The sequence below is a fragment of the Mirounga leonina genome, unplaced genomic scaffold, assembly GCF_011800145.1.
Source record: "Mirounga leonina isolate KUSES-001 unplaced genomic scaffold, KU_Mleo_1.0 Mir_154, whole genome shotgun sequence".
Lineage (NCBI taxonomy): Eukaryota > Metazoa > Chordata > Mammalia > Carnivora > Phocidae > Mirounga > Mirounga leonina.
Genome location: NW_023270389.1, coordinates 41,905,660 through 41,919,326, shown reverse-complemented (window position 1 = coordinate 41,919,326; position 13,667 = coordinate 41,905,660). Strand labels below are relative to the sequence as shown.

The 13,667-nt window shown below is 49.5% G+C and overlaps 1 protein-coding gene and 1 long non-coding RNA gene across 4 annotated transcripts in view; one reads left to right on the top strand and one right to left on the bottom strand.

Moving 5' to 3' along the window:
- Positions 1 to 3,272: 3,272 nt before the first annotated feature.
- CACNA1E (calcium voltage-gated channel subunit alpha1 E) overlaps positions 3,273 to 13,667 on the bottom strand; it is a 311,080-nt gene continuing 300,685 nt past the window's right edge. For 2 of the 3 annotated variants that reach the window (XM_035010573.1, XM_035010574.1), the window contains 4 exons: positions 10,924 to 11,032; positions 6,681 to 6,861; positions 5,280 to 5,470; positions 3,273 to 3,865 (listed from right to left, as the gene is read on the bottom strand). In XM_035010573.1, the coding sequence (XP_034866464.1) occupies positions 3,320 to 3,865; positions 5,280 to 5,470; positions 6,681 to 6,861; positions 10,924 to 11,032 (1,027 nt within the window). In that variant the 3' untranslated portion in view covers positions 3,273 to 3,319. Of the gene's footprint in view, positions 3,866 to 5,279; positions 5,471 to 6,680; positions 6,862 to 7,888; positions 8,018 to 10,923; positions 11,033 to 13,667 lie in introns of all 3 variants that reach the window. The other variant, XM_035010572.1, reaches the window with a different exon arrangement.
- Positions 3,454 to 5,966, top strand: LOC118014354. Its single transcript, XR_004680268.1, has 3 exons — positions 3,454 to 3,509; positions 4,122 to 4,242; positions 5,254 to 5,966. It is a non-coding gene; the product is annotated as an uncharacterized LOC118014354 (long non-coding RNA).

Genomic DNA, 13,667 nt, shown 5'->3' with positions numbered 1-13,667 from the left:
CTCTTCATAGTGGAGGTAATTCTATCCAGACCCTGGCTCACAGAGTATCTTGGCCTAGAGCTCTACCCCTGTGTCTGAAAGCCTGCTGGCATTCTGCCCTCATGGGGATTCAGAGGGAGACACGTGAATTCCCCACCAGAAGTCTGGAAGTGAAGAGAGGAGCATCTAAACACAGACCTAGTTAGAACGACTCTCTACCTTGGTTTCTTTTCCTCCTCTACTCTTTTCCCCCATCCCTCCCTCTTTGTTTTGAGGGGATGCCAAAGACTAACAATAGCAAGGGAAACTGGACATAGAGATAAATGTTCTTCTGAGGGGACCTGCAGTACTCCATTTGATCATTCGGTGTATCTCCAACGGTTTCCAGTTTGCTCGGCATTTCTCGAGATGCTGCCATACTTTTCCATCCAAAGAGCAGCACAGGTTTTGAGATCTCAAGGACCCTCTTTTCAAGGGAGAGAGAAGAGACAGAATCTGACACATGGGAAGGGATATCCTGGTCAGCTATTAGAGGGAAGGGGGAAAGTCACATTTATTAAGAGGTGGAAGGAAACAAGATTAGGAGTTCCGTGACTTAACATAAAACTGTCTTTTATTTTCTGGTCTTACTAGAACGGTAAATGCAGGCTCAGGGATAAGAAACCCAATTTCTTGGTCAGGGGAAATTGAATAAGAGCGTTCCTAAGTTCATTGGTTCTAGAAAAAGCCCAGTGGTTGGTCGGGGGACTGCCTCTGCAAGGCTCGATACCACTGCATTCGAGACTCTGGTGCTTATGTGTGTATGTGAGTTTAAGGAGTTCAGGTGTCCAGGGAGAGTTCCTGGCACAGTAAATTTAGTGTTCATAATGTGGTTTACAGGCAAATCCCATTTCTGGTAATTGCTCTGCCAGGCTAAATTCCTCCTCCTGTTGAGATGGCAGAAGAGATCAATTCTTGTTCTCACACCACAGTGCAAGAGGCTTGCTGACTCAGAGCGGCTGTCCTGGAGTAGGCCTGTCCCTAGGGGAAGCTGCATTTCTGAGGGGGAAGAAAGCAAATTTGTGCACAGAAAACAGCCCACTGCAGCACTTTGGCATGAAATGACTGGGCAGAGGAAACCTTTCAAACATTAAAAGACCCAGCGTCTGAGTCTTCCATAAAGGGGGGCACGCCTGTTCAGATCAGGGTGTGACGTAGTCACGTTCACAGGGGCAGCTACTCCCGAGCACACAAGTGGTGAGCAGGAGAGCGCAGTGAAAACGGACATTAGGTCGGGGAGGAGGCGGCTTCTGTTCTGCCTCCATGGTCTCCTGCCCTGGGCCTACTTTGATGTGGGGCTGCCTGGGGGTCATGAAGCTCCAGCAGTATCTAAAAGAGAAGGCAGGGCCGTGAGCAATGATTCTGCAGCCCCACAGTTGTATTTGGCTTTTCAGGGTAGATGCAACTATGCCTTAGTTCTATTTCAACCAAAACAGACAAAAAACCAGAAGTCAAAAGAGGCTCCTTCTAAGAAAAATAACAGCCCCTCGCTTCTCCTCCCCCAAGAGGTGGAGGCTGGCTTGGCTGGAGGAGGATGGAGAAAGTGTTCAGCCACGGGGATCTCGGGCCAGGGGAGGGGCCTGTGAGGCCAGCTCGGCCTGCTCGTGGCTGTGAAGGGAACGCCTGCCTGGCACCCTTCTCCAGCAGGCCCTTCCAGCCCCTGGGAGGAGAGAAGGGAGGAAGTTGAGGGGATGGGACATTTCCACCAGATAGAGGGAGTGATGTGCTTCCCCGAGTGGACAGTCGATACAAGGCGAGGACTGATTAGTCAAGTAAGTCTCTCTCTTTCTCCATGCTTCTGAGTTTGGGGGGGTGGTGGTTAAGAATGACACAGTGGCCTGAGGCCGTCTTCTGCCCAGCTCCTACCCTGGGGAGAGAAAAAGCCTCGTCCTGGCCCCAGGAAGTACGCAGGGCCATGGGGAACCCCCGTCTCATGACACTGTGATGAGGTCGCATCAGAGTCTCCGTGGCTAGGAGGAGCAGCCCAGGTCTCAGCTGAGGTATATTTACTAATCACCTTCAAAGTGTCAGGACAAACTGACCCTCACTTCACCAACTAGCTGCGGAAGGGGCCCTCCTCCCAGGAGGTCCTCAGTGAACTCAGCCTCTCTCATGGAAGTTTCACATTTCGGTCTGGCCGCCTTTCCTCTCGCTCTAGAAGTCTCTACTCAGTGATGGAGGGCCCACCTTGGGTATGTGTGCACTACCATCTCAGGGAGTGGCAGGGAAGCCTGGGCCTCTGGCTCGGGGCCTCGCTGCTTGGCAGAAAGGCCCACTGCCTCCTGGCCCAGAGTCTACCTTGACATTCGGTCCTATGTGCTGGTTCCAGATTCTTCTCTACTGGATGGAAAACAGACTCTGCCTTAAGTGCCCCCCACCACCAGGGATCCTTAGGACCAGCATTTGCAGGGCTAAGGCCTGGCGGAGTCCTGACTGGACTTCTGCTCACACCGGCTAGTGCTCTGGCACAGGGGTTGTTAAATGCTTTCCAAATATACCCTTCCCGGAGCCTCAGTGGAGACTGAGGGCCGTCCCTGGCCTATCCTAACCCAGCACCTACTGAAGAGGTGACAGGCTTCAAAGAGACGGCACTGTCCCTCCCCGCAGCCCCCATTCCCTCCATCTCTTTGAGCCTCTCCCCCGGGGTGCGGCTGCCTGACCATGGCTTTGCTCACCCAGACCAGCCCTCGCTGCTGCTGCCATAGCACCCTGACCCCTTCTGCCACTTCAGCTTTTCCTTTTTGGCCTCCGACCCCTGGCATCCAACACTCCCGCACTTAGCCTGCACTTCTCTGGGGGAAGCGAGCCGGAGGGGAGTGTGCAGGAGATGCTCTTGTGGTTGCCCTCCCTGGCAGGGGTGCTGGCCGGGGAGCAAGAGCCGCTGAGGGAGGGGACCCCTCTGCTGGGGTCTCCACGACTCCATAGCGAAGAGCCAGAAAGTCTTCCAGGCTTTTCAGGGCAAGGGGTGTAGACACAGGCCAGCTCCATCCCTCTGCGGCTGAGCTGACAGCAAAGGGGCAAGGGGCAAGGGGAAGCAAAGCCATCCTCACGTCCCTCCTGCCACGGGCAGCCCCCTGCGCCTTCTCAAATTTCCTGTCCCCAGCAAAGAGGCAGCACGTGGGCAGGGCCCATCTTGCAAAGGGAAGTAAAGCAATGGGGCGGGTGCCCCTGGTTTTCCTGGTGTCCCTTGGTTCCTCTCGTCTGATGATGCACGGTGTCCTCCCATCTTCCTCCCCCCCGGGCAGCACTGGCTTCCCAACTCGGTGGAGAGAAGAGCATGCATCGGAGGGGGGAGCAGCCTCTAGCACTTGTCGTCTTCTTCCGTGTCACTCAGGAGGTCGCTGACAGCCCCACACATGACGCCGGGCCCAGGCCCCCCGCGCCGCCACCGCCGATAGTGCCCGTTGGGCATCTGCCAGCCATGCCTCAGCGGCGGCGCCGAGCCAATGGTGTTGGAGCGGCCCAGGCTGGTGGCCACGGCGGCTTCGAAGGTGAGCGTCTCCTCCTCGCCACAGTCCGAGGCGTGGGAGTCTTCGTGCAGGGCCAGGTAGGGCTCGGAGATGTAGCGCTGGGGGGAGCAGTGCTGGCCCTGCTGGCCGAGCCGGGAGCCGGGAGCCTCCACCAGGCCGGCCTCCGTGCTCTCCAGCGCCTGGGAGGTGAGCGGGGAGCCGCCCTCGCTTCCGTCAGCCGGCGGCGGGGAGATGCTCCCGGTGTGGTGCAGCAGGGAGCTGTAGGAAAGGAGGGGCCGCGGCTTTGGGGGAACAGGTGGGAGCTGCCGGCGACTTCGTCTTGGGGTGCTGGTGTCAGAGATGGAGGGGATGGAGCTTTCACTCAGGGAACCTGTGCCCTGTGCAGCGGGACAAACAAGGCAGGTTAGGCCGCGCCTGGCCTGATCCCTACGTGGGGCCTGGGTAAGGTCCCCAACCCTCCCTCCAGAGAGTCCTTGGAGCCTGGGGGAGGGAGATCTGAGCTGGGGGGTCCCCTCCGCTTAGGAAGGGAGGGACTAAAGGAGACGGAGGAGTCTCCATCGTGGAGACCAGGGCAAGCAGGCTCAGCAGGTCTGGGGTGGGGTCCGAGACTCTGCATTTCTATCACGCTCCCAGGTGCGGCTGGACCATGGAGCATACACTTAGAGGAGCACGGATCTGGAAGCTCAAAAAATGTTAACAGGGGGCACACGGAAAGAAAGCCTTGCAACCTTGAAGGAAGACAGCTACATGCAAGGTGAATGGATGCTAAGGGGTCGCTGTCTGGGAAACCTTCCCTGGGAAGTGGATCTGAGAGAATGGCAACTTCCTTCCCTCATCTTCATTCTTTGCCTTCATGTCTTCAGTGGCTGGTTGAGCTTAACTCAGCTTCTCTACCCACATGCTCAGCTGCTGCTTCAGGCCTTACTTGATCTGCTCACCTAGACCCAAGGGTCCCTGAGCCCGGCACTGGTAACGAACCTCTTGCTCAGAAGTTCCTGGGGAAGTAGGGGTCCTTTCAACTTTCTGCTTTTCCCTTTCTAGCTGGTCTCACTACTGAAGCAAGCAGAGCCCTCTAGGTCCCTGGAATATGCAGTTCTAACAAGCTTTCGTGATTCTGTTCACTAAAATGTGAAAGCCACTGCTCTAGAAGAAACTTCTTAACTGCCTCTAAAGTCTACTGTAGCAGACCGTCCCCTTCCCCTCTGCTCACTGCTGGTGAGGGGTCTCCCATCGGGGCTCCCACAGCCTTAAACAGAGTTCAGGCTGGGAGTGAGGAGGAAAGCGGGAGTCAAGAGAATGTTTTCAGACAGCTCGGGTAGTGATTTCTTAGGCAGGGGCTGGAAGGAGAACGGGGTCTTCCTTTTGGGATGGCTGGAAGCTAGGTAAATGAGGTTGAACTGATCCAAATGATAAATCCTGTGCTGAGAGATGAATCATCACTGTAACTAAGGATCATGCAACTGGTCAAAGAAACTTTTCTGGCTAGAGGGGATCCTTTCCTCCTAAATCTGGCTGAGACTTCTGTGAACTTACTTGTGACTTTGTACCTCTGGGTTCTGAGAACTGAGATGGAATGACTTCTAGATACCGTTGTCTTTCTTGGGGGAGCTATCTGGGTTTCTGAGTACACAAGCATGAAGTAGCCAACTTCCACACACAATGGGTAGAGTTTGCTGTGACACCAAGGTGTCACATTTTGTCACATACCGGATGCCCACATTTTGCACCTAATGTTAGCAGACCACCCCTCTGTTTCTTTCTACAGGGGCTCCACTTCCTCTCCAGGCTCACCTGTCTGTTGGGGGTCTGTGACCGGCCCTCACTGGGAGACCTGGACTGCTGGCGCTCTGGGGACTCCCAGTCGGCCTGGGTCCCTCGCTCCTCTGAGTTGCAGCGGGAGACATCGGGAGAGAGAAGATGCTTTCGCTCTTTCGACCGTCCCCGCTCTCTGCCCCCTGAGCGGTGGGTGTCAGACTTGTGGCCTGGGAGAGATGACAAAAGCACGTGATCACAACTCTACACATACTGGCCTCTGAACATAAAGAGATGTCATACAGCCTGGGAGGGACTGGGCCCCTGAGGAATACTAGCTTCTCCAGGCATGTCAACAGGTGATCTGAAAGGGAGGCAGGAAGGAAAGGTTAGAAAATTACCCTTTTGTGAAGAGGAAAGTGTGCAAGTTGCCATTGGAAAGACACACATGTCAAAGGATGCACTTCTCTTCTGCTTCTGTTTATGCTAAAACACAATTAAGATAGAATCTTTGCCAACAATATGGCTCAGGAATTCTCTATGTCCTAAACACGGGTGTGGCATCAGTAAAGGGCTGGAGGTCAAAGGGTTTCAGTCCATTGAGGACTTCTAGTCCCATTTCTGCCACTTACTGGCCCTATGCTAGAGGCATGTCACTGCTTTGTGATCTGTTTCCTCATCTAGTAAAATAGAAACCATTAGAAAATCATGAGAATGCTTCAAACTCTATCAGTATGACCCTTTTCCTTAAAAAAGACAAACAAAACTCAAAAACCTAAAAAAATTCCAGGTAGCACTACTGGGGTTGAAGTGGAGTTGGCAGTAAGAGCCCAGCCCCTGCCAGGAATGTGTTAGAGAGACCCCCTAAGGCAGGGCACCTGGGTGGCTCAGTGGGTTAAGCGGCTGCCTTCAAGTCAGGTCATGATCCTGGGGTCCTGGGATCGAGCCCCGCATCGGGCTACCTGCTCAGCAGAGAGCCTGCTTCTCCCTCCTGCTCTGCCTACTTGTGCTGTCATCAAATAAATAAATAAAAATCTTTAATAATAATAAAAAGAAGAAACCCCCTAAGGAACCTCAGTGGTTTTGCAGAAGGTTATTTGAAAATCTCAATTTTTTAAATTATTGAAGTATAATTAAAATAGAAGATTATATTAGTTTCAGGTGTAAAACGTAATTGATTCAACGGTTCTATACATTTTAATGACTTCTACAGCCCTACTCTGAAAGAAAGAAATTTCAGCCTTTATGATGAATATAGAAGACTTTGTTTCAGGATAAATCAGATAGGGAACTCTTTCCTGGTGACAAGTGTTCTTTCTTCCCTTGCTCTCCTCAACCTGTATCCTTATCTGAATCCTGTGCCAGTGATTTTCACTTCTTGTCAGAACTGGTCACCAGCGCAGGAGCCTGAAAAGAGGTGAACAGGGAAGACCCCCTTACCTGAGTCAGAATTCAGGCGATGAGCTGACAGTCTCAGTGAGGAGTGGTAACTCCGACGACGTGACTTGTAGGTGTTTTCACTGCTTCTCTCCATGGAGAATTCCTCTAACCATGAGGAATTTGAACGCTTATCCCGAATTGTGGAAAATGAACGTCTCATGGAGCTGGGATCTGTCACCACCTGGAAATAGGAGCCCCCAGAGGAACACAAAATCTGGATTAATTACGGAAAAGGTCTAAAAGTAAGGGAGAAATGAGCTAAAGATTGTTGAAGATTGCAAACTGTAACCTTCCTTGAATCCCTCTTGCTCAGATCTTAGCTGGCAGCAAGTGTCCTATGCTATGTTAACATAGACACTGAGACTTATCCAGGGTCTTGTCTTCATGCTCAGGAAAGCAAGCAGTAAGCGTACAGTGCAAGCTTTCCATAGAGCCCTCTACCATAGGGGCCCAGCCAGGACCTGCAGTGAACCTTGCGCCACTCTGAAATATGTGAGGGCAATTATCAAAAAGTCTGCACCATGAAAGCAGCATAACTTTGCCTTTTATTTGTTGCTCTCACCAGGGAAGGCCCTTCCCTATAGCACAGGAGCTTAGGACAGCTCGTCATAGCTGGGCAGCATCTAAGAATGCATTGCTCTCTATCGTCCATCCCCCCGCCCCCCTCCCCCGGCCCCACCTTAAACTCTTGCATTTTGATTTGCCACAGATGTTAAAACAGATCCACAAAAACTTCTTCTCTCTGTCAAAACTTGATGTAAGACAGACAGACAGAAAAAAAGAAGCCAGAAAAACAGACAAAGAAATGAGGCGTGGCCTGCACTGGTTAGGACAGACGGTCCTGACACAGAGCTGTGTGTGTTAAGTAATTGCATATGTGCTGGGGAAGCCAGGAAAGGTGGAAAGGAAAAAAAAGAACCACAGGGAAAATCCTGGAAAATATTTCTTGCATGGCTGGTTGAGTCTTGAAGATGTTGAGCCCATCCAGAAGGAGTTAGACTTTTATGCTTAGGGCTTCACTAAAAACACACTGTGGAGGAGCAAGCAGACTCTAAAGAGAAGGCCCATGAGCCAGATTTTGCTTATATGGAAGGGATGGGGGCAAGTCGAGGGCTCACCTGAAAATATCAGATGATTTTTTTCATAACCCACCAATTCAATACAGTCCAGGATGCCACTACACATGGTAGGTGGTGATAGCTTTTTACCTGGGGATCCATAGTCAGGCGTGGCATAGAGGATGCCCTCCCCGATCCCGTATGCTCCTGGGTGTCCGAAGGAAGGTAGATGCCATGGTTAGAGGACTGCACGCTTTTTAATTCACTAACCTCTGGCTCCTGGAAATAAACACACAGCCAAGCTTGTGGGACTTGGTTCCATCTCATTGCTTCTCACCTCCGGTGGATGATTCTGCCTCCTCCATAACAAGAATGGTTTTTAGAAGAGAGACTTGCATCTTTAAGGTCTCAGTTGTATGTGTATATATGTGTGCATCTATGTGTGCACTTGTGGTATACCAGATGTCCCAAACAGAAAACTCTACCAGGGACTGAAAGGTAAAGACTACCTTTTCTAGTCAAGTACCCTCTTATTGACCTCTAAGCAGTGCTCCCAATTTTATAGCTCTGTAAAACCTTATCAGTCATAGTACTTCTTAGATTTGTGAAGTTTACCTTCTGAAAGTTGGTAGTGTTTATTAGGCTTATTAATTGGAAGAAGCTATTTGTCAAACAGAAACCACTGTTCTAAGGAAAGTCACCAATTTCTGGTGTCAAATATATCATCTCAAACCTTAAGACGCATGATTTTATTAGCTGAAAACTTACTTTCTGATTGAAACCATTCGAAAAATGTGATAGATAGCCATTTGTCAGGGATGCTCTCCACTAGTGCTGTCCAATAAAAATAGTATGCAAAGTGCCTCTGTAAAATTTCCTAGGAACTACATTTAAAAGAAATTTTAAAAACCATCAAGTTTAATATATTTAGCCCAATATATCCAAATATTCTCATGTCAACATGTAATCAATCTAAAACTTGGGATATTTCACCTTCTTTTTGGTACCACGTCTTTGACATGGGCATGTATTTTCTATGTACAGCACATCTCAGTCCAAGTGCTCAATGGCCACATGTGGGCAGTGGCTATTATACTGGCCTGTGCCACTCTAGAAGATTAGATTGGAACTCTCTAAGGGGCCAGCTCTTATAGGTGGTTTTCCTGGTTAAAGGATGTTTGTTAGTTTGGCAAACGTACGTGATCCACACAGATAGCTACTGTCACTGCCTAAGGGGAAGAGTTGCCTTAGAAATGTTTACATGGGCCACCAAAGAGACCTAGAAATATCCTGGACATCTGGAGATTTTACCAGGAAAAAAAAGCTATTTTATATTTAGAGAATGACACCCTGAAAACCTAGTTGTTTAAATAGGGCACTGCTGAAGGCAAGGGTGCCCGAGACCCGGCTCGCCTCCAAGACCATTTGACCGGGTGGTTTCTGGTGTGAACGGGAGGACTGCCCTCCTAGAACATGTGATATGTGCGCTTGAGGAAATGTGTGCACTACATGCTTTATAAAGCACACAGGTCTGACTTAAAACAGACGTGGTAACAACACTGCAGTTTGTGGGGTGTGAGAGGTGGGATAAGACACATGCACAAATCATGGCCACGCCTCTGGACGTGGAGCAGGGGGCCCCAAGGGATGGGCAGGAGTACACAGTGGTGAGCGTGTGGTATGGGCTGACACCTGAACTGAATTACAGACACCAGTACTGACAATGAGATGAACACAGATCCAAAATGTCCTGGCCCTATGGCTCAGCCCTGGGGAACCCACAGAAATAATGACATAATAAAGAAAGCCTCCCTGTGAAAGAAAGGACACATTATTGAGATTTTCCCAGCCAGACACATCATCAGGCAGACAAGCTGTAAAATGCTGAGAGGCACTTCTTTTAAGAATCAAACTATCTGTGCCAATTAGTCCATGGTGCTAAGTTCCTCAGAAGGGAAGGCAGGAAATAGTCCGAGGATTCCTGCCTACCTTACCAAGAACACCCAAGGTACTCACACCCTAAGAGGGTTTGGTCTAGTGGTCTCCCAAACATCTACACAGAACTCCCTGTCTCAGCAGTCACAGGAGACGGAATCACCCATTTGTTTGAGCTACCGGAGGGTTTTGCCCCCTCTAAGGGTTCCCATGCCATCAGACATGCACTCCATCAACAGGCCAGTCCCACATTCCACCCACATCATCCATCCAGGATGGCTCTGGGGTACACAGTAGCAGTGGAGGGGGTCAGGAGAGAAGGGGAGAGGAAAAAAAACACACAGATGAATTATAATCAAAGTGACACGGAACTCAGGATAAGCTGTCTATGTGGACTTTTGCAAATGTTGAGTTGTGTCTTTTTCTTTCCAGGCCCATGAACACTTGGGCTTTGATTCTAAGTTCAGGACGGACGTTGATCTCAGGCTCCTGAACTAAGGATAACGGTAAAGTCTATTATCATTGGGAATCAAAACACAAAGCTATTTTAGCTTTGTATTAGCGAAATCTAAAGGTCAATGTGCACCGCCCCCCAGCTTAAACTTGATTCAATAGGTTTCTCAGGAATTTTACCTTTTATGCTAATGAAAAACTTTAGGCTCAGGGGAGGGATTTTAGGGACCTCTTAGTATGTACTTGATTTATAGAATTGTGACCAAAAGGGACACAAAGAAAAGAGGTAAGAGATTTTTCTGTAACTCTTGGCTGACAGCTCGTCATGGTCACACATGCTCCCCTGAGTTATCCAGGAGGTGGGCATCTCCAGAGGGCTGTCATAGGGCATTCCTGTGTTCCCAGAAGCAGTACCTGGCTACACTAAGCTGTCCATTTGGCGCCACTCATTCTGATGGTTCATCCTAAGGCTCCATATCAAAGGCAAGATTTAGTGACTCTTGCGTCTACATTTGCTGCTTACAGGCATAAATTAAGAAGGTTTGGCCTGAAGCAATCTGGGTTCCTGCAGCAGGTAAGGGGTCTCTGGGATTGTTAAAACCTGCAGAGGGAGCATTTGTCAGAGAACATGAGAAATTCAGCCACAAAAGGAGAGAAAGCACGGTAACTAACTGGCAGGACTATCGGAAAGGGTTTTCCTGATAAACCACAGCTATGAAATAAGATTCGGAAATGAGAGTGGGAGGGATCGGGAAACCAAGGAACTATTTTTGAGGTCATGTAACTCATTCATTCACCAGAGACTGCTGTTCCTGGAACTGTCCATCGGCTGGGTCCATACAAGCCAACTGGAATATTTCCTGGGGGGAGAGCGGACTCATCGAAGGGTACCCGCTACGGCCACTCCTGAAAAGCAATGGCAAAGTCAGACGTCACGTGTACACGGGAGAAAGGGGAAGTCCTGTCATAGCACTGCTGCTAGCTCCCCACCCCAGATGGGGGACTTCCTTTCTGGCAAGGGCAACACCCGTCAGCACTGGCTGGGTGTAAGGCTGGCAACTGACAGGGGGCTGGACCCTAGAATAAAAAAAGTTAAAAAAAAAAGAAAAAAAAGAAAAAAGCATTGGAAAGGAGAAGCCACTGTTTTCAACCTGCATTTGGAACCATTCATCAGAATTCTGCTGGTGACTAGTCTATCCGTGACAAACGACATTATTTGTCACACTCAGCCATATGGAAGACCCATGCTCGATCACAAACCTGTTTCTGCTCAGTTTCTCCCTTCAGCAGAGGAAAAGAAAAATACTGTAGTTTAAACAGTGAACAGTTTGTTTAAATATTAAGCAGTCATGGTCTTTTAAAAAATTTCCCCCAGTCTCAGCAGAAATATGGTCTTATTGTGCCAACATCCTTGGCCAAGCTAAACAATTCAATGCCATGAACATTCACTGATGGACAATTCTGTGCCAGACACTATGTCTGTTGGTTTATGAACTGGGTGGAATGATCTCCGAGGTGGTAACTTCTGGGTTGATGGTTATGGAGGAGGATACTTAAATGGTGATGAGGTAAGAGGCCTCTGAATGAAAGCTATGGTGAGCCATCCCGGTTTAAACCACTGTTGGGAACCTGCAGACACTCTTAGCCAATGGGACCCACGGGGCTGGTTAGGAGAGAAAGAGGGAGCCAGCCTCTCCGGAGAAGGTGTCTGTTGCTGCCATTCCCTGCGACTAGCACTGTAACAGGTGCCCTCCGACCTACTCAAGAATGCGGAGTGAGCCTCCTGATGGTGGGAAGAGGGACGGTGGTCGGGGATGGGGCTGCAGCTGGAAGGGAGAGAGGGGGCATCGTCCTGTACTCCAGGGACAGCCATTTCATAGTGGAGGGTACTGCACTCATGAATGGATCCGCTGGAAAATCTGAGGCATGAACAAATTTACTTAAAAATAATCCATAGGCACAATCTTACCTTGACTGGGATCACAGGGAGAGATCTGAAGAGCGGAGAGTCATCCCACCTGTCCCCTTGCTGCCAGGAGGATGTTTGCTGAATTTTCACAACTGATACAGAGCAATCTGATATTTAAATGACCTGCTTACAGGTCCTCAGTGTGCCTTCTGAGAACCACTGGGAGCAAGATGGACACTGCTCTCTGAGTCACCACAGAATCCCCAATAGAGAGAAAGGACACTTGGGATCACTGAACAACCTCCTAGAGTTGAGTAACTTGAAGTGAAAGTGACTTCCTCCTTTAAAAACCGTGTCTGGATTCTCACTGTTAGGATAAAGTCTGGAACACGGCCTCTCCTGATCTGGTTCCTACCCTGCCTGCTTTCTCATGCCCTTTATCTCCTGCTCCTGAATTTCAGACACACGGGACTCTCTTAGTTCACTGAATGGGCCCGCCCGGCTTCTCTCTGCCTCAAGACGTTAATACCGGCTGTTCCCAGAGAGCAGAGTGCTTCTCTCCAACTCCCCTGCCCTCGGCAAACTTTTTTCATATTATTTTTAATTCATCCTTCCAAATTCACTCTGTTCAGGAAATGCTCTCTGATCTCTCCCCACCGCCAGAACGGAGGTGGACTCAGATTATGCCACTGTTTTCCTCCTAGTACAAATCACTGAAAATGACAACTTTTCTGCTTTCCGATAATTCTGTTTCATGATTGGCTTTCCACCAGGTATAAGCTCAGGGAGGGCAGAAGGTCCTGAGGACCTCTACCTCTGAACCCCTTTCAGGAAGTGTGCCAACATCCACCCAAAGCCTTATGCTGGAAACTTGTGGGTCATCTTTGATTTTTTTTTCCCCTCCTTCACTCCCTGAGGCAAATCAATCACCACATCCCATCCAGTCTCCCTCCTGATAATATTTCAAGTCTGAGCATCTCTCCCCATCTCCATCCTATTAGTCCAAGCCACAGTCATTAATAATTCACACAATTGCCATCACATACTAAAAGCAGTTCTGTCGTTCAAACTGTTCCATTCTGATCCAAGTCCACATTGGTTTCAAGAATCATCTCTGAAAAGCCCAAGTCTGATCATGTCACACTGATGAGTAAAACCCCATGATCCTTAGATAAACCCTCACTCCTGTATCCTGTTTATAATGCTTCCCCGTGCTGGCCCCGATGGAGCTCATCACCTCAGCTCCAGCCATCCTGACAGTTTTCAGGTTCCTGAGGCTTCTCCCCTTTTCCCCCGCTCTCTTGAAGACCATGCCTTTGAGTCTCGTTAAATGTTATTTCCACAGGGAGGCCTCCCCACACCCTGGAACCGCTGTGTTGCTTCTCTTCTGTGGTATCACATGAGGCTACCCTTCTGCATTTTAACCTTCATCACTTTTGTAATTTCTTTTTCAATATTTATCTCCATGGGGGCCGTGATCATGTTGACTGATAACTCCCCAGTGCCTGAGCCAGCTCTTCTCTCATAGGGGGTTTTAATAAATATTGGTCAAATCGAGGAGAAGTATCAATAAACACAGGGAGGAGTTGGACTGATGTTGTAGTAGGAGTTAAATATGGCAAATTGTTGGGG